This window comes from Centrocercus urophasianus, unplaced genomic scaffold (assembly GCF_019232065.1).
Source record: "Centrocercus urophasianus isolate 14NV4802_14NV808 unplaced genomic scaffold, USGS_Curo_1.0 seq_22, whole genome shotgun sequence".
In the NCBI taxonomy this organism is placed as follows: domain Eukaryota; kingdom Metazoa; phylum Chordata; class Aves; order Galliformes; family Phasianidae; genus Centrocercus; species Centrocercus urophasianus.
In genome coordinates, this window is record NW_024884778.1 from 9,125,435 (window position 1) to 9,150,182 (window position 24,748).

General features: G+C 42.2%; 2 protein-coding genes and 1 long non-coding RNA gene across 4 annotated transcripts in view; 2 read left to right on the top strand and 1 right to left on the bottom strand.

Moving 5' to 3' along the window:
- UROC1 (urocanate hydratase 1) overlaps positions 1-21,627 on the top strand; it is a 34,219-nt gene extending 12,592 nt beyond the window's left edge. For both annotated transcript variants that reach the window (XM_042823822.1, XM_042823823.1), the window contains exons 8-21: positions 26-92; positions 616-759; positions 3,414-3,502; positions 3,966-4,028; positions 4,711-4,890; positions 5,211-5,308; positions 5,469-5,541; positions 6,482-6,603; positions 10,503-10,573; positions 11,490-11,588; positions 13,183-13,282; positions 15,543-15,624; positions 20,091-20,190; positions 21,411-21,627. In XM_042823822.1, coding sequence (XP_042679756.1) covers positions 26-92; positions 616-759; positions 3,414-3,502; positions 3,966-4,028; positions 4,711-4,890; positions 5,211-5,308; positions 5,469-5,541; positions 6,482-6,603; positions 10,503-10,573; positions 11,490-11,588; positions 13,183-13,282; positions 15,543-15,624; positions 20,091-20,190; positions 21,411-21,551 — 1,429 coding nt within the window. In that variant the 3' untranslated portion in view covers positions 21,552-21,627. The remainder of the gene's footprint in view (positions 1-25; positions 93-615; positions 760-3,413; positions 3,503-3,965; positions 4,029-4,710; positions 4,891-5,210; positions 5,309-5,468; positions 5,542-6,481; positions 6,604-10,502; positions 10,574-11,489; positions 11,589-13,182; positions 13,283-15,542; positions 15,625-20,090; positions 20,191-21,410) is intronic.
- The window catches only part of LOC122163005, a 3,830-nt gene continuing 336 nt past the window's right edge, over positions 21,255-24,748 (bottom strand). The window contains exon 2 of the long non-coding RNA XR_006169758.1: positions 21,255-23,654. This is a non-coding gene — a long non-coding RNA (uncharacterized LOC122163005). The remainder of the gene's footprint in view (positions 23,655-24,748) is intronic.
- The window catches only part of ZXDC (ZXD family zinc finger C), a 13,050-nt gene continuing 12,433 nt past the window's right edge, over positions 24,132-24,748 (top strand). Inside the window, 1 exon segment of the mRNA XM_042823821.1 lies at positions 24,132-24,748. This exon segment is cut by the window's right edge and continues 40 nt beyond it. Coding sequence (XP_042679755.1) covers positions 24,132-24,748 — 617 coding nt within the window.

A 24,748-nucleotide genomic window follows, 5' to 3' on the forward strand; every position in this document is an offset into this window, starting at 1 on the left:
TCATCATGTTCTTTGATCTTGCTAGGTATGGTCAGATGACTGCAGGGAGCTACTGCTACATTGGGCCCCAGGGAATAGTCCATGGAACTGTGGTAAGAAACTGGGGAAAGCTTGATTAGTTGGTAAATGTGGCTGGTGACTGGGGTGAAATGAACCACTGTGGAAGAATGTTATGTGCAGGTATCTAGCAGGCTTGTTTTCCTTAGCACCCATCTTGAGTACATCTCTGTATTGTGAACTGCTCATTATTCTATTTGGCAGTGGCAGAAACAGGTATCAGTACAGATGGTTGAAACCAACACCTTTGTAACATCACCTTTGTAACGTGGCTCCTTTTTAAAAGATTAACGCCATTTCATGGTCCTAGGGACCTCTGAAGCCAATTTCACAGTTTCAGACTGTCTTTGCAAAAGGAACACATCATTTGAATATAGAAAACCAGTGCCTAAGAGTACCTTTAACAATCCTGCTTGCAAACAGCTACTTGTTCCAGGTATCTAAGGCAGTTAATTGGGAAAATGCAGCTTTTTTTTTTTTTTTTTAATATAATTTGATAGATTTCAGGAACACTGGGTGAAATAACTCCTGGTAATTGCTATATTATGTTGTGTGTAGCTCACAGTGCTGAATGCTGGTCGTCGCTATTTGAAGGCAGAAGACCTGTCTGGAAAGGTGTTTGTTACTTCTGGTCTTGGAGGGATGAGTGGGGCTCAAGCGAAGGCTGCAGTCATTGCTGGGTGTGTGGGGATTATTGCAGAGGTAAGAGTGGTGCTCCTTTCTTTCTGTCTTTTCTTCGTGGGCTGAATTAGAGCTCTTTCTTCTGATCAGACAGATCCCTTTAATAACACTACCTGGCCAAACTCAAGAGATGCTGCCTACCAAGCTGAGATGCTGCTTTTCATGCTGAGATTTCTCACTGCTATTCCAGCCTTGTAACCCAACAAGCAAGCAAATATTGTGAATATATGAATGATTACTATTTAGGGTTGCTTCGCTGATAATGCAGAATGATTCTGTTCAATGAGCCATGCTCAGTGCTTGAGCTAGAGGAAGAAAGATTTGGAGAATCAAATTCCAGTTAGGACAAACTGTAGTGGGAGTGCAACCTTCTCAACCAAATTGCTTTATAAAGAGAATTAGCCGGTAGGTCTCTGCTGCAGGCATGTCACTTGCTGCAATCAGAAGGGTAAGAATATTGCAATCTGGCCCATAATAATGATAATTAAAATTCAAAACAAAATGGGCTGGACTGTACATGTGGCATGTAGTAGATCTGTCCTGCTCTGGCCAGCTGAAGCCTTACTGAAGCCATGAAATGATAGGATTTCAGCTGTTCTGCAGTGATCATGCACAAGTGTGAGTTCTTTGTTCATTTTTTTTTTGTTGTTAGCAAAACATGAGTTTTGCATGTATTTGAGGCTTCATCAAGTGCTCCCTGAAGATGAAATAAATTTATTTAATTTATCATTGAAAGCATTCTTATTGAATAAATTCTTATTCAGACTTCTACTGTGTCATCGTGATCTTTCAAATGCTAGAATACAAAAGGAGAGATTCTAGTGAATGCTATTCACAGCAGTCTTTTGTCCTTTTCATCTCCATGGCTGCAGATGATTTTGTTCAGGAGACTGAATATCGCCTGGTTTTTATCTTCTGTGAGATGATCCTTGTCGGAAATGAGTCTCAGGAGCACATGTGGATAGCTATATATATGTACATATTATTTATTTAAGGAACTATTTATGCAAATAGCACTGATGAATTGTGCAAGAGATGTCATTTTGTCAGCCAGGGCTTCCGAAGTTCAGACAGAAGGGATTAATGGTGCAAGTCTTTTACCTCTTCTGTTTGACATGAAGCAGATTGTAATTTTATGAAATAACAGTGTGGAGGGCGAGATGATGGCCTCTGAGCTGCACTCAGCTCTCCAGGGTTACACTGGAGGTGATATTGGCTCATCAGGGTCGTGCAAATTTTAAAACTGAGGTTGTTTGTTGTTTTTCTAATTGTATATTTGAAAACAGTTTGAAGGAAGCTGGCTTTCTTGTGTGCTAGCAAGTCTGTGGAAAGTCTTTCTGAGACTGTCAGAGAGATCTGAAATAAAATATGTAATGAATTTAAATAGATTTTCTGTGTTATGCAGAGCTTTAAATGAACCCAATTCTTGTAATTCATGTGAAGCATTTAATCTCTTTTCCCTGTGCTGATTTAAATAACTCCCAAAGTAGCTGTCTCTCATGGCACCTGACTTCTTATTGAATAATTCTATTGGTAGTGACACTGCTATTACCATAATCTGGGGTTTGGGAAGGATAGTCTTTATTACTGATGCAGGAAATGATGGAAGGTTTCTCATGCTAGGAATAATTGGGGAAGAAAAGGTTTCCTGGTGTTCAAGCAACTCCTGAATACAGAACTTATTTAATTTACATATAAATACTTTGTTAATGAGAAATAATGGAATGGAAGTGATGGGGTGGATTACAGAGAAGTAAAAATGCTTTAGTGAAATACTGTAGGATACTCAGGTTATGCATTCTTGAGCACGCACCACTCAGTGTCTAAATCAGTTGCTACCAAGGAAAAATGACTTGAATGAATTTTGTCATTTGCTTTGTGCCACTGATAGCTCATTATAAAAGTCCTAATGATGTGTGAGATTGGACATTGAATCACTAATATGGAATCTGTGCCAAAGCTTTCACAACTTGTGTATTCATTTATATTTGTATCCAGCTTGTCTCTTGATGCATACACACAGAAAGTGAGTCCAGAAGATTTGGGGTTGAGCTTGTTTGGAGATTCGAAGTTCAAAGCAAGAAGGAGTTGAAGATGTAGTTTTGTTTTGATCCACTCCATTTTTCACAGAGGCATCAGCCAGCTGGGACAAAGAAAAGCTCTTCTCTTTTCCATATTTGGTTGAAAATTTCAACCAGCTCAAAGAATGAAAGTGAGGGTCAATTTCAGCACCATTGCTGGGTCAATTCAGGACCATTGCTTTGTCCTGGGCAGTACAGCAGAAATGTCTGAGTTAATTTAAAATAATAATAATATATATTTAAATCTTGCTTTTCATTTTTTCAGTATAATCATGAAAAGTAACAATAAAAATAATTTTAAATTTCTAAGTATGTTAACTCTTGTACAGTTTTAGTATGAATTTCTTGTTTGTAGTAAATATATGGGAAGTGATGAATCAGAAGTGTTTTTTTTTTTCTTGTTTCTAGCTTGAAGTAGTAGAGAACAGTATTAATAAAAATCAGAGGAGGAAAATAAGAAATTGAACAATTACTCTGTTGTGTTTAGACCAACGTAGGACTGATTTTTTTTCCAGGCCAATTAAAAAATAAATAAAAGGTAAAAGTGACTCAATGGGAAAAATGAGAGTTTTAAGGTCTCTGCTTGTGTCTTAGGTTGATGAAGCAGCGCTTATGAAACGTTACAAGCAAGGATGGCTCATGGAAATTTCTAATGACTTGGACCACTGCATTGCTCGCCTCAGGTATGGCTTGTAACATTACTCAGCTACTTTATCTCTACACTCTGTTCCTCACTTTATATCTCTCTGCTCTGTGCCATTTTAGTATGCACAGAAGAGGGGTTGAAGGACATCTCCTATCCCAGGTCTGATTTTTGAGTGCGAATCCAGCCATATTAGTGACTACTAATGCTTAATGCTTGCTGTTACTCATGCTTCATATAATTTATACTGTGTGTTAAATGTTTCTTCACGGTGCCATGAATATACATATATCCATTACATCTAGTGTTATGCTTCAAGAGTTGATCATTCTTTCTGGAATGACTGATGAGCAACTGCATAAAGGACAAAAGTTCTGTTGCCTAGCTGGGTGTTGCAGACTGCATGCAGACTGTTAGTTTTGGTTGCAGTGTGTGTATTGCAACATAGTGCATGATGTTTTGTTTTTGTTTTTTTTAAACCAGTCTTTTAAAATCTGTTCTAGAGATGCAAGGAAGAATAAAATTGCCCTCAGTTTGGGTTACCATGGGAATGTGGTAGACCTGTGGTAAGTAGTATATATGGGTGATGGGTATATTACTGCTTTGGAACTTACTTCCAGACTTGGAAGGGAAGTGGTGTTGAGCATAGGGCTGAGTTCGTGATTCTGGATGTTCATGAAAAACTTCATTGGCAGAAGAGGTATCTTCATCTTCTGTCACAGTTCTCAGTTGCTTCTTGTGCATTATCTTCCCTTATGAAACAGTGAATTTCCTAGGGAAAGAAATTACTGAGATTTGTCTTCAAATGAAGACCCTCTAACCCTCTTTCTCCTAACCTTTCACTGACTGGTTAGCAAGAAAACATCTGACTTCAGTGAAGAGTAGAAGTATTGAGGCATTGGTAGAATAAAAATATCAGATGATGGGTATGAATTCTAGCACTCTGAAGGTTTTATCCAGTGCTAAACCTTGCTTTTACCTCATGGGCCAAGGTCTGAGACTGACCGATACAACTGGTATTTGACTCATCTACTGGTGTTCCTGTACAGGAAGATGTGAAGTATAAGAGTTGTGCATATATGTTCACCATGATTTCCCACCTCCTGCCTGCTAAAAGAAGACAGCCTGCTAAGGGCATATGTTTATAAACAGCTGTTTTGATAGTGGAATCTCACCTGAAAGAGGAGCTTGAATATGAAATAACAGCTTCTGTTCAAACACTGTTAATTATCTTCCCTTCCTCCCCAGGGAGAGGCTTGCATATGAGCTGGACACAACAGGGGAGCTGCTAGCTGATCTGGGGTCTGATCAAACTTCATGTCACAACCCATTCAATGGGGGATACTATCCAGTCCAGCTTGGCTTTGAGGAAGCAAAGCAGCTCCTGTCTACCAATCCAGGGAAGTTCCGAACTCTGGTACAAGAGAGGTAAAAATGTCTTAGTGATGCATGTTTTTAACCTTTAAGTTTAGTTGCTTTGCACGTGATTGCAGATTCCTGAAAGATATGACTTCTCTCTGTTAGATATGCAGTATCACAGCAATGGCTGTGACTCAGTTCAAGATTTGGGGATAACAAGTGCTGCAGGGTTTGAAAGTATCTTAAGTCTTTTGTGGGTTTGTCTGAATTTATTTATTTATTACATTTCACCTGTTTCCCTCCATTCCCTTGCTTTTAGTAAGCTCATGATAATATTCTCCTTGATATTTAATCGATCTCAAGAATAACTGTTTCATTCTTCATTTCAGTCTGAGGAGACATGTGGCTGCTATTAACAGACTAACTGATAAAGGCATGTTTTTTTGGGATTATGGCAATGCTTTTCTCTTGGAGGCTCAAAGAGCTGGTGAGTAGATCCTGGAAAAGTGGAAATGAGGACAATCTGGATTACGTCTTCCTATCCCTATTCTTTGATAGGATAGAGTTGGCCACAATGTTGTACAAACTCTCTAGTCCTTCCCATTCTCTCACTTATTGCCTCTTATTTAAAAAAACTCCTTTTATAGGTGCTGATGTTGAGAAAAAAGGAGCCAATAAAACAGAATTCAGATATCCTTCCTATGTTCAGCACATCATGGGGTATGTTGGATTGATCCTGCAGTGAAGCACTCAAGTGCTTTATGACTATTGGTGTCTAGAGGTATTGTACTAAGAAGGTGCCATTTAGTTCAAATCTTGCAATGTACTGTACAAGATGAAAAGGAAGTAACTGTAGCAGTAGTAAACTTATTCTCACAGGAGGTATGTCACAGTTACTCTTTTTTTTTTCCCTCTATTTTGGAGTGGTGCCCAATGAGTCTTAGGAAGACGTCCCATAGGCTAGAAGCATCATCCTTGTCTTTTCTATTGGTTTCAGTAGAGCTACTCCTCACGTTTTCCTTTGAACAGGGAAAAAGAAGAACTAGACCCAGGGAGATGTGTTATGTGTGGTTACTATGAAGCTCTAGTAGCAGAGTTGTTCTGCTGATGCTCTGTAGTGAAAGACATGATGTGACAAATCTTGATAATTTGGTGTAAAGCTTTATCCTTTCCAGGATTAAAAAGTCATACGTAAACAGATGTCAGATGTCTGAACAATAAGCTAAAACATTGCCAAATCAAAGCTCTTCCTTACATTTCCTTCCAGCAAATGTCTGGACTTGGGTTCTTGTTCAGAACTAGAATTGTTGATAGTGTAGATGCACTCAGGGTTAGCATGGCCTAAGGACGAAAAGACCAGGCAACAGTAAGAGTGCACTTTATGAAACTGAAGAACAATTGCAATTCATTGATGATGCACTTGTTTGATTGAACTGTCCAAATGGGGGTCTGACTGTATTTCATATAATCCAGTCAATAACTGTATGAAACATTGCTGTTTAATTAGTTAATGGCTCTTGATGTTTCTGTTTAGATTAGTTCATCGAAAATGTTTGAAATTCTTCTGTCTCTAGCTAATGAAAGAAAAGCACTGCTAGCAGCCAGGATAAATAAAGAAAGAATTCCAACCATCTCTTAATGAAGAATGTTCTCTTCTCAGGGACATTTTTTCCCTGGGATTTGGGCCATTCCGCTGGGTTTGTACCTCAGGTGACCCACAGGACCTTGCTACCACTGACTCAATTGCCATGTCTGTGCTGGAGGACTCAATTCGACAGGGAGGTAAGGCAACATCACGTGCCCTCATCACTGGGAGTGGTTTGGAGAGAAAACTGATCAGAATTTTGCAGCATGATGGCTTTTGGCTGAAACCATAATGAGCACTCTCTTGCCTGTTCCATGTGGGCAGGAGATGGATGTCATTGTTCCCAAAATTCCTGTAAGGATTATAACCAGTAGGTAAAATAGAGAAACACCATCTGGAGAGGCTATTGATCCCAAAACTATCATTGTAATTTTGGCTGAGAGCGTTTCTATTCTTTTGCTATTTTCCTGTACTTTGTCACCTTGTAACTTTAAGGCAAACAGTGTCTTTCATCAGGTCTCCATGTGTTTTATAAAGGAGTCAAATTGCTTTGCTGCTATCTCAAAGAGGAACGAGGGATATGAATCTGGAGATTTGTTAGAGAGGTTAGAAAGCAGATCAGTTGCAGGAAACCCAGGTTTCATTGGGCCTGGTGCTCCATCCAGTGTCATTTGTTTGTGATTACAATTTTGAGGTCCAAAGCTTTTTTTTATTTTTTAATAAAATGAAAGCTGGTTGGTTCCATCAATGAGTAGAATCTAGAGTAAATATTGTGTTTACTACTCTGCTATCTAAGAATTGCACTGTTCCATATCACTGAAAGTGAGGTACTGCTGTTATCCCCAGTTTATGAATAGGAACAGAGACAAGGCTGTTAGCAAGCTGAATCCCAGTCTCCAAGATTACAGTGTGAAGTTCTACTGCTTTCCCTTTCTTTGTCTGCTTTCACAGTAGCTGGACATCAGACTCAAACTTTTAAGTGTCATTGTTCTGCAGCACTGCAGTCCTCTGCTCTTCTGTTTCCACACAGGGGAGGTTTGTACTCCTTGGAATCAGAAATAAATGGTTTGCAAATCCAAATTATTATGGGGAGGAGAGCATATTTATATCTGATTAATTTATTTCTTCCTGTTTTTTATGTTAAAATATTTTCTGCTTCTTTCACAAAAGAAATCAATGGAGTATAAATGAAAGATTTTAAGTGTTTTTCTATTTGTTCTGGAATGGTTAGTATTGTAAGGATGTACCACATTTGGATACATTCCTCATTTGAACTAATGCTGCTATTGTCTTCCTATAATGAGGATGGATGTTAGCCTTAATACTTCTTTGCAAGAGGTGAATTATTGGTGGAGGGTGTCTGACTGCCAGGTTGTCAGCTCCATCTGCTTCCTTAAGCTTTCTCTAATTATTATCTTGAAGAAATAGCACTGGACTATGAGGTGTTTCTAATGCTCTGACCCTAATGTGTTTGATCTGTTTTGTGGATGATGAAGTTTTCATGTTTTTAAACCTGATCTCTTGGGTTAGTTGAAGGAAAGGAGAAATCCAGTACTGCCGTGTTTTCAGAAATCTCTAGCAGTTTGTCTTGTATTAAAATTGCCAGTCATCTGTTCTCAAGACTGAACAGATACATCACATTTGGATGGTTTGCACTGCAAGACTAGGAAATGAATCAGATACTACGTGTTCAATGGTACATGGATGTTTATATAGATGTTAATGTAGAGCTGAGCAGAGAATTTTTGTTAAAAAATAATGAATTGTATTTTGGCACATATACTCTTCTAAGAATACTAAAAATGAAAAAAAAATGGCACTTCAAAAATCCCAACAGGTGAAAACAGGCTTAAGGGCAATGCTATTATTGGATTTTCTGCTGCATTTGGCAGGATAGTGGGAAGAAGAAAACAGAATCTGGCCAGAAAGTAAGCAGGCATTCATGGGTTCGTGTTCATAACTGTTGCGTTTGCTGTCTTGCTCCCTGAGGGATCTGGGCTTGGACCAAATTCTAGGGTCTGGATATTCTCACATACATATGCATCTAAAATCTGAACCTGCCTTTGAATTTTGTAAAAGGATCTGTTGTGATGGTTGAAAGAAAACTCCAAAGAGCTGGCGTCTATTGCATTCCAAATCTAAACTTATGACCTGGCCTCAAATCTGATGTTAGCTATTCTTCTTTTGGGGAGATGAATCGTTATGCTTCATCCTCACAGACTGAAAAAAAAAAATACAAATATCCTGCGTGGTTTTATCTGCTTCCACTTCTGAGCTACCTGAGCTCTTACGTTGGCCTTTGTGCAAGAGATGCAGCCTAATTCATATTTTCTGCCTTCGTGGCAGTTTGAAGGCTGAGCTGTTAACTATACAAATCTCCTAAGATCAAAAGGGAGATCTATTTGAGTGCTATTCCTCTGAGTGCAATATCTTTTACTATCTTGCAGAGCCTAAATAAGTAGAGAAATGCCTGTGAAATACCGGCACTGACACAGTAGCCTGCCTGGATTAGGAAGAGGTTGCTTTTGGGACGTGGGATGGGGGAGTTGACAGCAGTTTAACAAATGGGACAGATGGAGCTGAAGTTAAGCTCTTTCTAGAAGAAGCTTTAAGATTCTCAGCTGCAGGAAGGAAGACCAAATAAAAGGGAGAATTCTTCCCTTCCCCAGAGATAACAGATGATATCCAAGTTGGGCAACGCCACAATTTAGGATAGAGATTCTAACTGTTTATTGGAGCAGGCTGTGGGAGACAGACGTGTTATGTTGGTATCTCCCTGCAGCTGGTTTGCTCCTCTGCCTTCCCTTCTAGGGACATTCTATAGGATTAGCAGACAGATCTTTTCCATAAGTCAGTGCACTGCGAGGAATAAAAGGTGACAGGTATTTTCTGTGAGAGCTTATAAAAGTGGCAGAAAGGAACTCTTTTCACTTTTCTGTTTTCTAAACAAGCAGATGTTTCATCTTTCTCTCCCTGTGAATCTAAGAGCTGGCACGTTAATCCTCATTGCTGTGTTTGGAAACTCTCATTTGGAACCAACCCATAAAGCACTGACAGGTCCTTTTAGGATTGTTAAAACTTTGTGTGGAAGGACTGCCTCTGCAAGAATGACTGCATTTAGTGCTTCCCTCTAATGGCATGTTTAGCCCAGAATAGTTCTAGTTTTACTGTAGGTATTTGCAGTCATATTGTGTAATAGAATCACTTTTCAATTACCTGGGACAACTTCAAATTAGCAGTGTTCAGTTACTCCAGTTTGACTTTCACAGGTAAGTCATTTGTATGTTGTAGTTTGACTTGAGAACTGGTGAGAGATGGGAAGTGGTAGGAAATACATTAGCTTGGCACAGGCAGAAGCTGGAGGGTGGTTGAGCTGTTGTATGCAGTTCTTTCCTCAGATAATATACATGCCTAAACAAGGTATAGGGTGGGTTTATACGCAGTGTTGCTAGTCTGTCATATGTTTTTTTCTGTGCAGTTTGTGCTCCATAATAATATGAGGCAACATAATTCTGTCTGTAGGATAAGTAACGTCATCTTGGAGTAAGAACATTCTCATAGGCAATTCAGTATAGAGTAATTGCAGTGCTATAAATCCACATCCCAGCACAAGTGTAGCTCATCCTCAGTATATATTACCAGCTGCTTCTGAGAATTTCAGGCAGATAGTCAAATGAGTTATTTACTACCTGATAAAACATTGAACTATGGCACCCAATATCACAGAGTTCGCTAAAGTTTCTAACTTAACAAAGGCTCAGAAAGGGTTTGGGCATTTAGTAGGCAGCAGGCCGGGTCACCAACAAAGAACAATATGTGTAACCCATATTTCAAAGTTTAATTTAGTTTGCTAAAAATCTGAATGAGAGTTATTATTCCAGCTGCCTCCTGAGCAACATTCGTACCTTCCTCTAAAATATATTTTATGAATTACAGTGCTGGCTGCAAAGAAGACTCAATGCAGCACATCCTATATGCGTGCTTGTAGCAGAGAGCAGGAATATAACTTGCTAGTGCTGTCAGATGAATTTAATTTAATTTAGAGCATATTGCATTCATTTTCAAAACCTATTTCTTTCTTGCTTTCCCTTGCAAGTGAGCACATCTGTGAAGCAGCAGTACCATGACAACATCCGTTGGATTCGGGAAGCTGGGAGGCACAGCTTGGTAAGTGCACATCCTTCCTCAGGACAAGTGACTGCTCCTGGTCCAAACAGTTCACAGTGTTGGAATGAAAAGTGGGTATGGGTATGAATGAAAACATGAGCAGTATACAGGTGACAACTCAAACATCTCTCCACAGCAGGGCTTTCGGGTGAGCTGAAATGGTTCTTTCCCTTCACTCCCCTCCCCCCCCAGTCTGGAAACGTTCAAATAATACACAAGATCTAGCCTTATACCTGGAGTGAAACAGGGCAGTATTCATCCTCTATCTGTAACTGCCTTTCAGCACCATTCAGATTGTCTTTTTTGGCATTCACTTGCCCTGACCTCATTGGACCTGCAGCTCCCATCACCCTTTCCAAAACTGGTACACTGTGTTGTGTTGTATTGAAGCAGGATGGTGATGAGGCATCCTTTGTATTTCTTTAAGGCCGGGCTCTCACTGCAAAGCTAACTGGTAACACTGAAGGGCTTACACGTGCTCTCCTCATCTGGAAGCCAGACTGGTCTGTGGAGTAAAGGCTGAAGAGGAGCATAGCTGTGCAGGACAGATGTTCTCTGCCGTTCTTTGCCTTTGCGTTTCTCTTTCTTTCCAGCCCATCACCAGTTCCAAACATCTGCTTCTCAGCTGTTGATAAGGCATTTGTTGATAGTCTAGCAATGGGGTTGATTTAAAAAGTGGGATTATTGGACAGTAGCAGCTGATTACAGGAATACATCTTGCAGATTGTGTGAGCAGAGATAAAACTCTGTTCAAAGAGGCCTTAATTTCTATTTTCTGGAAGCTGGAAGTTGATGAACAAATAATCTGTATTTTCTTCTACAGAAGGGGACAATCCTCTGACTGCATTTATCTGGGGCCAGAAGATAAGCCGGTTGCACGGAAAACCTTATCACTGTGGCTTTTCTTATTTTATAGGTTGTTGGATCTCAAGCTAGAATCTTATATTCCGATCAGAGGGGTCGTGTGTCTATAGCCACAGCTATTAATCGAGCGATTGCTGAAGGAAGGATTAAGGTTTGCCTTTTTCCTCTTGATATGGTTTGGTAATTGTGTTTTATATCTGATAGCAGCATGGCAGGTGGGAAAGGAGAGAGCTTCCACCAATAAGAGCAGAGACGCCTGACATTTACATGGATGCAGTACTCTGTTAGCATGTTCCATTCTCCTCTCAGTCAGCAATCAGTTTGGTGTTGTGTAACAAACAGGCAAGTCTAGAAACTGAAAATATGTTACCTTTTATTTGACATTGGGAATCTGCCTTATTTGGTATTTGACCGTCTGTAGGTATAACATAAGCTGTGGTTTTGTAGCATGAAGTGGGGAAAAAATGAATTGGGACAAACATTCGGTGATTTTAAAAAGGAATTTCTGCAATAACTGAATTGCTGTGTTGAGTTTGAAACATTCAAATGAGTAACCTCACATCTGTTGATTTGATTCAAATTCCTGTTTCTTTCCTTCTCTGGATGGTAAAACTTCTATGAAAGATTGCGATCTCTGCTCATAAATAGGCTTCATCAGTGCCCTGCTGTTTCCTGATTGTATGTATACAGCAGTGTCAGATCCAGGCATGTCCATTCTTTCATTTTCATCTCTTTTACATCCGAGCTACAATAATTACCCTTTTAAAAGGGACAAATCCAAGTCAAATTTAGAATGGATTCCATCAAGGAAAGGTCTGTGTTTTTGTTACTCAGATAATGTTTGTTAAAATATTTCAAATGTTGAGCTGTTGACCTTCTCAGGATTCAAAATGAACGTCACTGCAAGCTAATCTTAAAAAGTAAACCTGACCAGACAGAGAACTCCCTTGGAGCTACGACTGACAAGGTCAAAATCCCAGGCCCTTCAGATTTTGTCCTTTTTTGTGTTTCTTCAAATCTCCATTCACCCTCTTGAAAGCTGGGTGCTCATATCTAGTTTCAGTTATTTTCTAATCCAGTGCCAGCATAGAACAGAGCCAACTAATTCCAGACCACACTATGCCAAGAAAGTGAATGACTCTCATAGAAACGTATGCAAGGCGAATGGTAATGAAACCCTGCAAACTGATCTAGATTATGCTGCCAGTTAAATTCCAGATCAAGAATGGTCTTATTTGATTTGTGTGAGAACACTAATTCTTCCTGCTGCCTTATTTGTAGTCTTAAAGCCTTCCAAAAGAATGGAAAAAAAACCCAACAAAAACAAAAACAAAAAAAAAAAAAAACAAAAAAACCCCATAACTATTTATTTATGGTTGCTTGGAAAAATAACTGTTTTCTGAATGAGTTCTTCTGCACTGAAATGTGTTTGCAATTTCAGCAGAGAAAGGTTTCAGGTATTGAAATAGCCACACTGCTTCTCCTTTCCCTTTTAAGGATGTAATTTTCATAAAAACTAACTCATGTTCTCATTTGTGAAATGATGCTGGCTGTCATGAATAGCGTGTCAGCGTTCCTTTTGTAATAAATGGATAGGAGGGAGAGAGAGGTTCAGGGCATTTAGGAGGTGGGACAAAGCTGTGCTTTTTGATGACTTAAGTAGAAGCAAATTCAGCAAAAGATAACCCATGGTAGCACTGACAGCTCATGCAGGACTCCATTTGCTGTCTTTTTTGCTTTTGCAGGCTCCAGTAGTCCTCAGCCGAGATCACCACGATGTGAGTGGGACTGACAGTCCTTACAGAGAAACATCAAACATTTATGATGGATCAGCCTTCTGTGCAGGTCAGCAGAGCACCTGAGACTTGTCTGTACAGGCAAAAAAGGAAATGCACCTATATATTGAGAGATACACATATATATTTTTGATGTTTTAAAATGGTTTTTATTCAAACCCTTTAATCCTAGTTAATCAGACTTTGTGAACTTGGCACAGTAGCTGTCAAGTCAGAAATGAATGTGGAGCTACTTAAATAGGAGGGGCTCAGAAGAGTCCTGAAAATTCAGTGAAGATGTACCGAATTTACCTGAATGCAGATGGAGAGCAGTTGGTCTTAGAGAACTGCACCTTGTATTTGATTTTAATTTTGCGCCTCTGTCTTTCCAACAAGTGATGTGAGCAGAGTTATGGCAGGGCTTCCTGGGGATACACAAAATGAAAATGAGATCTCAAATAGCATTTTTCTTAAAGACTCATGGTTCTGTTCATTCATTTCTCTGGAGTTTCTGAAAGGAGCTTTTCTGGTCATAGAGGAACGTACTTAGATAGTAAAAGCACAAGAATGAAGTCAAGAGTTCTGGATTCGATGCCATTCCCTGTTTCTCACTCACAGTGTGACTGAGCAATGTATGTTTGCTGTTCAATATGAGCCTTTAATTCTGCAATCTTGACCTGAACTAACCAGAATCTGCTTTTAAGAAATGAAGGAATGGTGCTGTAGGAAAAAATAAACCCAACAGATACCAGATTATGGATGTGAAACATGAGTGAAGCACTAAACATTTCTGTATCTAAGTCTCAATCTTCCATCCATAATTATGATAACAATTTTAACTCAGTAGTGTCTTCACATGCCATGAACTGACAATCATTCAATGACCCAAGGCAGGAGGATGCAAGTTGCTGTAGAAGGACACTTTATGATTGAGGTAGCTGGGAATACTGAACAACTGCCATTAGGACTGGAAATTCATAATAGAAACAAATTATGGGTCAATGTTCAGGAGAAAAGTTCCCTGCTATCTTAAATGGGCTGCCTGATGAAATGAGGCTTTTAGCAGTGCCTATTAGTCTCACTTCAACATTTTTCTGAGAATGTTGGCTGGTTGCAATGTGCCAGATGGACAGAGGCCTGAAATAATGTTTGTTTCTGCCAAGCTGCACAGAGAACAACAATCCAAACGGATGCCTCCACCAAAGGGCTCAGCCATATAATAAACACCAGGCAATGCCCTCAGGAGAGGGCAACAGAATCAAGGCCTGCTAAACGCAATTGCTTACTATGCTATCTGTTTTTCTATGAGTTTTCTGAATTACATGAACTATCTGCCTTCTGCAAGGGCTTTTCCAAATCCTAATGGCCACTGATTCTGCTCGTCTTTGAAACCAAGTGAGCCTCTGGAGGTAATTAAAGAACACCTTACATCTCAGGTCTTCCTCTCTCTTCTCTCCTTCCCTTCCTGCTGTTTTAACACCACTTTTGAGTTGTTTCCATTGAAATGGCTCTTCTCTGGCATAGAACTTTTAAGTCTCTGCCTGTGTAATTTTGTTCTACACTAAGTACCTCCATCTGATCCTTGTCAAACGTGGGCCACTGCTGCACTGCAAAGTGTATTTCAGCACAGACATTTACACAGTTAGTGACCTTTATCAAAGCCAAGGAGCTTGACGTTATTACGTCGTTATCCCACTTGCCATGCTTCTTTTCCAACCTCCGTTCTTATCATCTGCTGGCTGAGGAAGAAAATCGTATGTGTTAAGAATAAAGAGAATTGAATATCTCCCATTCCCTCCTGACAGCACTGCAATTATGATAATTGGGTTATTAAAGTGACATAATGCCAGAGAGAAGATGCCATAATGGGCTTTTGACAGGGTTTAACATAGATTAGTGCTCAAGTAAACTCATTTTTCCATCAAATATATACTAACTGTGGGTTTGCAAGTGTGACCACTTTGAGTGCTGGCATATTTTTGCTATTAAAAGCAACTGCTTCTGAATTAAACCTGGATAAATGTCTTCAGTAAATTTTACATTGTTGTTCTCCATATGTACCTCTTTTGAGGTATATGCTTTAGTACAAACTGTAGTGAATGTATGACGCTCTAGTGAATATATCAGCAGAAATGATGCATTTGAGGTTTTTGGTTTTTTTTAAACAAACATCCCCTGTGATTTCAGCAGTTCAGGGCAAAATTCTCTGTGGCCAGAGAACGCTGCCATCGCACTGCCACAGTGGAGATGGCAGTGGAAGGAAGTGAGCAGCCAACAGAAAACAAATGCAGCACGTCTGAGCCATGGTAACACCTCTCCTCTCTTCCTAGACATGGCGGTACAAAATTTTGTGGGAGATGCATTCAGAGGAGCAACCTGGGTTGCCTTGCACAACGGCGGTGGAGTTGGCTGGTGAGAACTTGTTGGTGTTCCTAAAGCTGGATTATGAAACCAGTTATCACTGCTGGGGGAGGAGCAAGAGACAGGAGGGGAGCAGTGTACTGTACCACTGGCGTAGTATGGTGCTATGGTCATGGGAAGGGTAGGTTTGGAGGCAAGGGCTGAAAGGATGCGTTATAAGGTGAAGTGTAGTTCTGTATGAGGCTCTTTTAATTCGTTTCCATATGTCAAGAAAAAGTGTTTTGGACATTGGCCACAGCACAGTTTGGATAACTTAATTTGCCAAACAAGGACAGTCTGCTGTGGTTTTCTTGAAGAGATCCCACTTCCAAAGTTGTCTTCACACATGCACAGTCAGAGTGTTAGTGGATGGATTATGTTTAGGTTTCCCCTTAAGCTATATTTAAATCTGTGACCTTAGGACCCCAATATAAATGCCCATGTGCTAAAGTGCAGTGAGGGGTTATTGATGCAAAGCAGCTCAGGTACCAGCAAACCCTCAGTCTTCTTTCTCCCTTTGCGTGCGCTCGGCAGCACGAAAGACCACAGCCACGTCTTCATTTTTTGATGTAGCCAAAGAGAGACAACCCTGTATGAAATACTCTAGTGATCCCTCTCACTTCACTGTTTCATTCAGTTCTGGAATGTGCCAACAGCAGCAAACTAAAGAACTTGTTGCAGATGTTATCCTCAGAGACATTTGATGATAATTATTCCTTGTCCAGATGAGCTTGAGCTAAAAAAAGTTACCCTTCAACTCAGATGCATTCCCTTCCCTGTACTCCTTTGATTTTTTTCAGTGGAATAACTACTGAATGGAAGGTGTGCAAGAGAAAAACTGAACAATGGGATAAGAAAACGTTGAGGGCTTATACACATGCAGTGAAAAATGTGACTTTACTGATGCCAGTAATAACAACCACAATAATCAGGGCTTTATTCACAACTTCCAAATGGAAAACGCATGCTGTAATGTCTGCTTACTGTGATCACCTCAGTCACAAACTTGAGATAGCAATGAACTACATCTTTCTGAATGGCTTTAGCTGAATTTAACCTTTTAAAACATCTGCTTCTGGAATACAAGTGAAGAAAAGCAGTTTCTAGTGACTGTTGTGCAAAATATTTTGAGTATTTTCATGATGGCTATTTACAATCACTGGAACTGAAGAAGTAATTGCTTATGCCACAAATGTTCTTCTGTGCACTGATGATGCTCTGTCAGAATCCAAAGGATACGAATGATCTTGTTCCCTGTCTCTGGCCTCTTCAAAGCCAATCCCTCCTGCACGTTTCTCACCCTCTGAGCAATGCAGACTGGCTGCATGGTGAGACTGCCCTGGCTCCTAGCTCCTTATACTACATTATTGGAAAGAAGCGATCCCTGAAGGCAGAGCAAAGGTGCTGTCATCTGTGTACTGAACTGGAAAATCAGCGAGTGGCTGTTTCCTGAAATCAAAATATCCACAGAAAAGCAGGGCTTGATTATCCTCTTACCCAGTTCCTGTGGCTGCTTAGGGTTCTCACTGCAGAACAGTATCTGCTCACCTTACTCTCTGGAGTGGTCATAGCCTGTGTGATTAAATTACTGTGCTTCAGTGAAGAAAGTGGAGCCTGAAAATAAGGCTTGTCTTTGCACGAGCCTTAGAAAACCACCATGCTGAGACTCAGATGTGCTAACAATGCTGTGTCATTACATGCCATGGTCTGTGGAGCCCCAAAAGCCATGCAGGACAGGTGGTTCTGTTTGGGTTAACTAATCCCAGTACCACCCCGGCCAGTTAAACCTGCACCCCTTGGCCTTCTAAGGAGAAAAAGAGGAGCAATTTGAAGGTGGGAAAAGAAGCAAAACCATCCCGCAACAATTACAAATTACTTTTATTGCTGCAAAGATGGATGCTTTTAGATTTTAGGACTGATTTGCTTCCTCTAGGGAGGTAAAGATACAACTGACTTTGCCATGAAGAAATTTCCGTGTGCCTGGTAAAATCTCTTTGTCAGTTGATGTGGAGGTGTGAAAGTGAAAGTGTGAAAGCTTATACCTGTATGTGGATATATACACATTCAAATGTGTGTAATTAGAAGGAAATCAAGTTGTCATTGGACTACTTCTTTTTTTGGGAGATCAGAAACAGCTATTGCACTGTGTCCAGCTCCCAGTCCTCCCTGCAGAAGCTGGGCTTGGCTGGAGCTGCTGACAGATCTGCTATTTCTTCTGTATGAGACCAGAAATTCTGTGCTGTAGCCTTGTGGGGCAAAGAGGGGGGAGGAGGGGGAAGGAAAGCCAGGATTAATATTCATTTAGCTGGAATCTGCATCATGTGCTGTTTGAGAGACTTAAGATTAGCATAGTCTTGACTGTGATTATTGCAAGTGAATGTTATTCATTTCTTGCTGCCTGTTTTTTTTGCAGTATGAATAGCGCAGGGTCTGAGTACCTGTAGTACAAGAAGGCAGAAGTAATTTAAGAATTGAATTGCTCTGTTGACGGTGTGACATCTTGTTTGTGAGGGAGGCCTTGTTTTCTTTGATCACCTTGGAAGGAGACATCTGGAAATTATAGGAGGCAGCTTAGGTCAAAATGCCACATGTTTCTCTAATTACCTGAAAATATGACCCAATGCTAATGAAGGCAGAGAACTCCCCTTTAAAAGTGAGAGGTTTTGCTAGAGAATCCATTCTAACAAATGGTGGCATTCAATTTGAGTGACTTTTAGACAGTAGGACAGATTCTGATGAGTGATTCTGATTTACATTGGAGTAACTCCATGGAAATTGATGGAGAGACTGTAAATTTATGGAGTGCAACTGAGATCAGACACTCGCTGCTCATGCCTGAGCTTCAAAGGATGCTCTTTGGGATGCTGTGCACAGAAGGGATCTCTGCCACTGAAAGAACATCAGCTGCCAATGTGGCAAGTCTTTATAAAGCATCACTCTGGAGGCCTCTTGCTGTCAGATGCTGTCAGTGGGCTGCCCTGAGGTGTGAGCGTACTGTGATCCCGATTGCACTGTGATGCCATACTGATTCTAAAAGCAGAAATGGCAGGAAGTGCAAACATTTGGATGCTTGTTTTCATCCCCAAATGAGACGAAGAGCAGATTTAAAGATTTCTCACAGTAAGAGCTGTTTGTGTTACTGTTGAGTGTTGATCAAAAAGAATCATTTTGTGTCAGAGTTTACAGTATTCAAACACCTCAGCTGAAAACATGACTGAAATTTTCTTGCTGAAGAAGGAAACATTCATCTGCTGACATTCTGCTATGAGAATTGTCAGTTACAAGGAAACTGTGCTTTTGAACAGAAAATGTTTGTAATAGTAGTATATCTAATAAAGTGGAAGGAATTGCAGTAAAGGTACAGTGACTGTGAGAGCTGGAGCTGAGAGTTCCTTGCTCAGCTATGTGGTAAGGTCCTACTTATCACACAGGCAGTGCATATAACGAGTGAAAGGGAATGAGCATCACGAAGTACACTGCATTGCAGTGACAAGGGGAAGACATGAGTGCTGGGTTCAGGAAGCAGATCTCAAGTCTGTGAGGCTCCAGTGCAGCATCATTTTCCCATTTCCTAAGAAGTTCCAGTTAGTGCTGGGAAACAGACAGTAAGAAATTATTCTTGTCTGCATTGGAGGACACCTAATTCTGTCTGACTCATAGGTATATCTCATGTCACTTGTAGTAAATTTTGTGGATGTATTCGTTATATTAAGTACAAAATGCAGAGGGTGAGACCCTGCCTCCAGGACCTCTTTTAGTCTCTCCTGCCACGTGCTGTAGGTAGGATATGCCCCATCTCATACACTGCTGATGCTGAGTTATAATGCAAGAAGTCTCTTACAGATTTACAGCAACCAATGATTTTCCAACAGAATTTACCATATGCAACCAAACAGGAACTTGAGCGGACCAGATTTTGAAGTGAGACAAGATGTATTTCCCCTGTCCTTATAAAACCAGACTGCTATTTGTCCCACATACAGTCTGTTAGTTTGTAGTATATTTCTTCTACCAATAAATCTGCTTCCTGAAGTGTTGGCACTGCAGTTTCTACACATCTATGTATCTCATACAGAAATAAATGCTTTTGAAATGATCAAGGCAGATGAGCATGAAGTGGTGCTTAACACTTTTTTAATGAAACGCTCATGTTTGTCCCAAGAGAATATAAACAGATCCATCTGTCTGCTTCAGTAAGCACACAGTCCTCACAGTCCTATGGACATGGCAAGCTCTGGCATAGAAAACACAAAGAGCTTAACCTTCAAACTACTGAGATAAGTAACTCTTTAGTCCACCAGGAGTATTTTTTGTATGAAAGGTCACTGCCAATGTGTTGTTCAGCACCATTTCTACAGTATTCTCATCCTTCTTTCCTCCAGTGCAGCTGAACAAATCCACAATGTTTTGGGGGATTGATATGCATTCTTTTGATTTGAATTCTTACATTTCTGGTTTGTTTTTTTGTTTTTTTTTAGGGGTGAAGTGATCAATGGGGGATTTGGCCTGGTTTTGGATGGGTCCACGGAGGCTGAAGAGCGAGCTAAGATGATGCTCAGCTGGGATGTTTCCAATGGGGTAAGCAAAATTCATTATACTACACTACCTTCACTACACCATACTAACTTCTAACTTCTAGATCTAAGTGTCTTTAAAGGAGGAGGAATAATTTGAACGTATTCCCTGTCTCAGATCTGAAATATCTTTACTCAACTACTGAGGAAGAAGGAGAACAATGATATCAATTCGTAGATTAATGAAGACACACCCTTACCAAGCACTGTGTATCACAGACAGCCTTTTAAAAACCCAATAAATCTCTTGCTGCTCTGATTTATTGCAAGGAAAAGCCCTGCTCCTTCACATACATATTTAAAAAGGACAATCTGGGAACATTACCCCATTATATAAATGACTAAAAAGAAACTGTCGTGCACTCTTGAAATATACTGCCAGGGATAATCACAGGTGAGTGGCAGGGAAACTGACTCGTTGACTTGAGAGGTCATTTCTAGTTGTTATGATCCTGAGAACTTCTTACAAGCCTTATGTTAATCAAATACTTAAATATTTTGTTAAGTTGGAACTGAGGGATTTTTTTGCTCAAACACTTTTGTGTCCAAATCTTTCAGATACTGACACGTGATTCATAATGCAGAGAACTGTAAGGCACTGAACACAAGGAAGCACTTGCTTCCTTGGAAGCACTCCTTCCTTATGTTTCCGGTGTTTTTCTTCATCTGGCAAACTTTTCTTGCACACAGGTCAAAATGCAGAAGGGCTTATAGTTCCCTGTCTGTGGAGCTTCTCTTGTATGCTGGCAGAGAATTTGGCCTCTTGATTTCGTATTTTGAAAATGCACTGAGTAAAATTTGCCCTTTTAAATATTTATTCAACTAAAAAGCATGTTATAAAAATCATACTGTTATCTAAAGCAACTGCCTGTTGTACAGAACTGGGATGGAGTACGGAGTGTTTTGTAGAGGGAATTCTGTGAAGTTTATAAACCTGGCTCTACCACTGTAATCAGTCCAGCAATGCAATTCTGCATGAAAATGCATCAAGTCCATCCAAATGCTACTCATATCAATGAAGTAGACTTTAAAAAAGAAAGCTATCAATAGGGAAACTAGAAACTGGCAGAGAGTTGAAAGATTTATTGTGATGAAATGGGATGCCAGTGTTTGCACAAATATCACAAAATTTGCACAAAATTGCACAATTTGCAATATTTGCACAAAATGGGACTTGGTATGGAAAATGGGCAATTTTTACACACTGATTTTCTGGTCTGACAGGTTGCAAGGCGCTGCTGGTCAGGTAATGGCTACGCGTATGAAACCATCTGCCAAGCAATGAAAGACAGTGCTGCACTGAAGGTGACTCTTCCTCAAAAAGTGGTGGATGAGAACATCTTAGAACAAGCCCTCAAATGTTAGTGGTATTCCAACTGCAATGTTATCCTGGTAGAAACGTATGATAAAATGTGCAAATGATAAAAGCCTTGCAATTGTCTCTGCCGCATGAGATTTTTTTCCTTTTAACCCATTAAAAGAGCACGTTTGGGGGAGTATTTGCAATAGGGAATTTCTCCTTGTAAGGGACAAAATTTCAGTTCCTTTCCTTGAAATAAAACTAAAGAATAATAATCTAGCTGTCCAGATGCAACCTAGAGAAATGTCTTATTTTGCACTTCAACTTCCCATAGTATGGTGTTAACAGTACCTCACTGATGCATTCTGCGATAGGCAGGGAGCTTACTCATGGTGACCTGTGCTGGCTGCTGCAGGTGGGGAGTGAGGAGCTGCACTATTTGAACTGTGGGGCCTCAAGAAACCAAATAACTTTAAAACCCTGTGGCATTTTGGTACTTAACAAGTGTGTGCTTGCTGCACCCACGCATTGCTTCTGGTGCCAGTTAAACAGTACACCTGGTGTGCTGTGTGTTGTTTTTTTTCTTCTAAATTTCAGTAGTCAGTCATTTACTCTGTTCACATAAAGTGTACATCTCCAGATGAGCAGTGAGAGGCTGGCATCTGCTTGCAACCAAACCTTCTGTGAAGTGCATTTTGCAGTTCACCAGAATTGCTTTACACTGTGGAAAAAAGCACGCATTGACAAGTTACAGCACCGAGACGTGAGCAGTTGCCAGCCAGATTTGACAGCCTTTCTTTAACATATGTTAGGCATTACCTATTAATAATCACACTGGGGTGGTGTCTTGGTAGCTCTACCTCATACAACCGCTCTAGTTGTAGCCCAAAAGAACTGGGGCACTGTTTGTCATAGGGAACATCCAGAAAATACAATGTCTTTGTGTACTATGGAAGTACAGGAACGTACTATGGAGCTGCTCTATAGTCATCTTAATTGTGAGTTGAAAAATCTACCACAGAAAATGTTGAAGAAATACTATTATGGATTCTTCACCTTTGTGTTATTTAGCACTTTGCTAACAGTAATCTGTCACTCCCTGCTGGGATGAAGCAGCTTGTGATTTCCAACAGGCAGAAGCCATAGGCCTGGCCAGGGCAAAAACTCCTTGAACTCTTCTGAGTGTCCTTGTTTTTCTGCAGTTTGCAGAGAAACTGGGTCTATGAATGGACAATTGTTCTGCCTAACTCTGTGGGGACGCTGATGTCATTTCTAGGCAGATGACCTCAGTGCTGGAAAACCTCATTACAGGCACAGCAGTCTCCTTCAAAACACACATCTGCAGTCACAGTATCAGACCAGATAGTAGATAACAGAGGAGATTAATTTCTGTAGTGAGGTTTGAAGCTTGACGCAGGTTGATTTGATATCCTTCCATCAGGGATGCACCTCTGCGTTGAGCACTAAAGGCCTAGGCTGGCCTTTATTTTCATAGATTCATTAAGGTTGGAAAGACAATTATGATTCCCAAGTCCAATCCTAACCCACTTCCACCGTGCCCATAACCACATTCCTCGGTGCCACGTCTCCACAGCTCGTGAACTGCCTCCAGGGATGGTGACTCCCCACTCCCTGTGCAGCCTGTGCCAGTGCCTCACCACTCATTCTGAGAAAGTTTCCCTAACGTCCAACCTGAACCTCCCCTGGCACAACTTAAGGCCATTTTTCTTCTACAAAAAGGAAGGAAGTGAAGGAAGAGTGCAGTGCATGCACCTCTGCAGTGAGACCAGGAGCACCGGCAGCAGCCACAAGCAGGGCTGACCCAGGCCCTGTGACAGCTCAGGGGGATTTCAGGGGAGGCTGAGCTCAAGCACCCAGGCTGAGGCTGCACAGACAGCTCTGCAGCTGCAGGGGGGAGCTGCGTGCACACAGTTGTACTGCAGGGAGCATCAGTACCCCGCAGCCACCTGCGGCTGGACAGCAGCTCGCCTTGCTTGCGGTCCGAAATTCGATGCAGAATAGCTCTGGGGGAATAATTTGCCCTCTGGAAGCATCACAGCGCCATCTGCTGGGACTGCTCGAAGGGCTCACAGCCGCCGGAGCCTGATTCCCACCACAAGGATGGCTTGATTCTTCCTTCTGCTCAAGACTGGAGAGCCGGAACAGAGCTGAAAATGAGAATGAAATTAGAATGAAAAATAAAACAACCAAGCACTCAGCTGCCTTTCTTTAGCTAGATGTGTAGGGCCTGATTCCAACCTACGCCACTATCAGAGTATGGCTTCAGAGCTCCTTTCCTACCATCACACTTTCCCCGTCCCTCTGTCCTCCTTCCCTTCCTCCTTCACACCTCATTTCCCTCTACGGTCCCTCGCTCTCCGCGCTGTCCGGCTCTGAGGCTCCCTGAGGCACCAGCAGCCCCACCCGCTCCCAGCAGGAGCTCCGCTCCCCTCAAGCCCTCTCCACACCACATCCCCCGGCCCGAGCGGCCCCTTTCCGCTGGAGCCCCGCTCCGTAGCTCCGCACTCCGGGTTTCCCCGGCTCCTCCCGCTCCGCTCCACTCCGCCGTTCCGCGTTTCCCCGCCGACCGCGCCAGGCCCCGCCCCCCAGCTCCGGTTTCAGCCGCTGCTACAGGGACCCCCAAGATGGAAACGCAGGGGCTGCCCGCCGCGGAGGCGGCCCGGGCCCGGCCCGGCGCCCAACATGGCGGCCCCGCCGCGCCGCCCGCCGCCCCGGGCCGCCCTCCGCCTCCGCCCGACTGGGACCCGGCGGCCTCCGCCGCCGCCTCCTCCTCTGCCGCCAGCAGCGCCGCGTCGGGCCTCTACGTGAGCTTCCCGGTGCTGCTGGTGGAGGAGAAGCCGGAGCCCGGCGCCGGTCCGGCTCCCGGCCCCAGCGCTCCGCCGGCGGGCCCCGCGCCCGACAGCGACGGGCTGCTGCTCGTCCTCAACGTGGTGCGCGGCAGCGCCGAGCCCGGCTCGGGCGGCGGGGAAGCGGGGCGCGCCCGGCCCGGCCCTCCGCCCGCGGAGCCGCCCGAGGAAGGCCCCGGCTCCGCGCCGCCGCCGCCGCCTCCTCCTCCTCGTCCCCCGCCGCCCCGCGACGGCGACGGGGACGGCGGCGCGGAGGACGGCTCCTTCTCGGGGACCATCACCATCAACAACCAGAGCCTGTTGGTGCGCATCGAGAACGGCGTGCTGACGTTGGGGCCCGGCGCCGAGCAGGCCGAGCAGGCCGCGAGCGCCGCGCCGCCCCCGGCCCCGCCGCC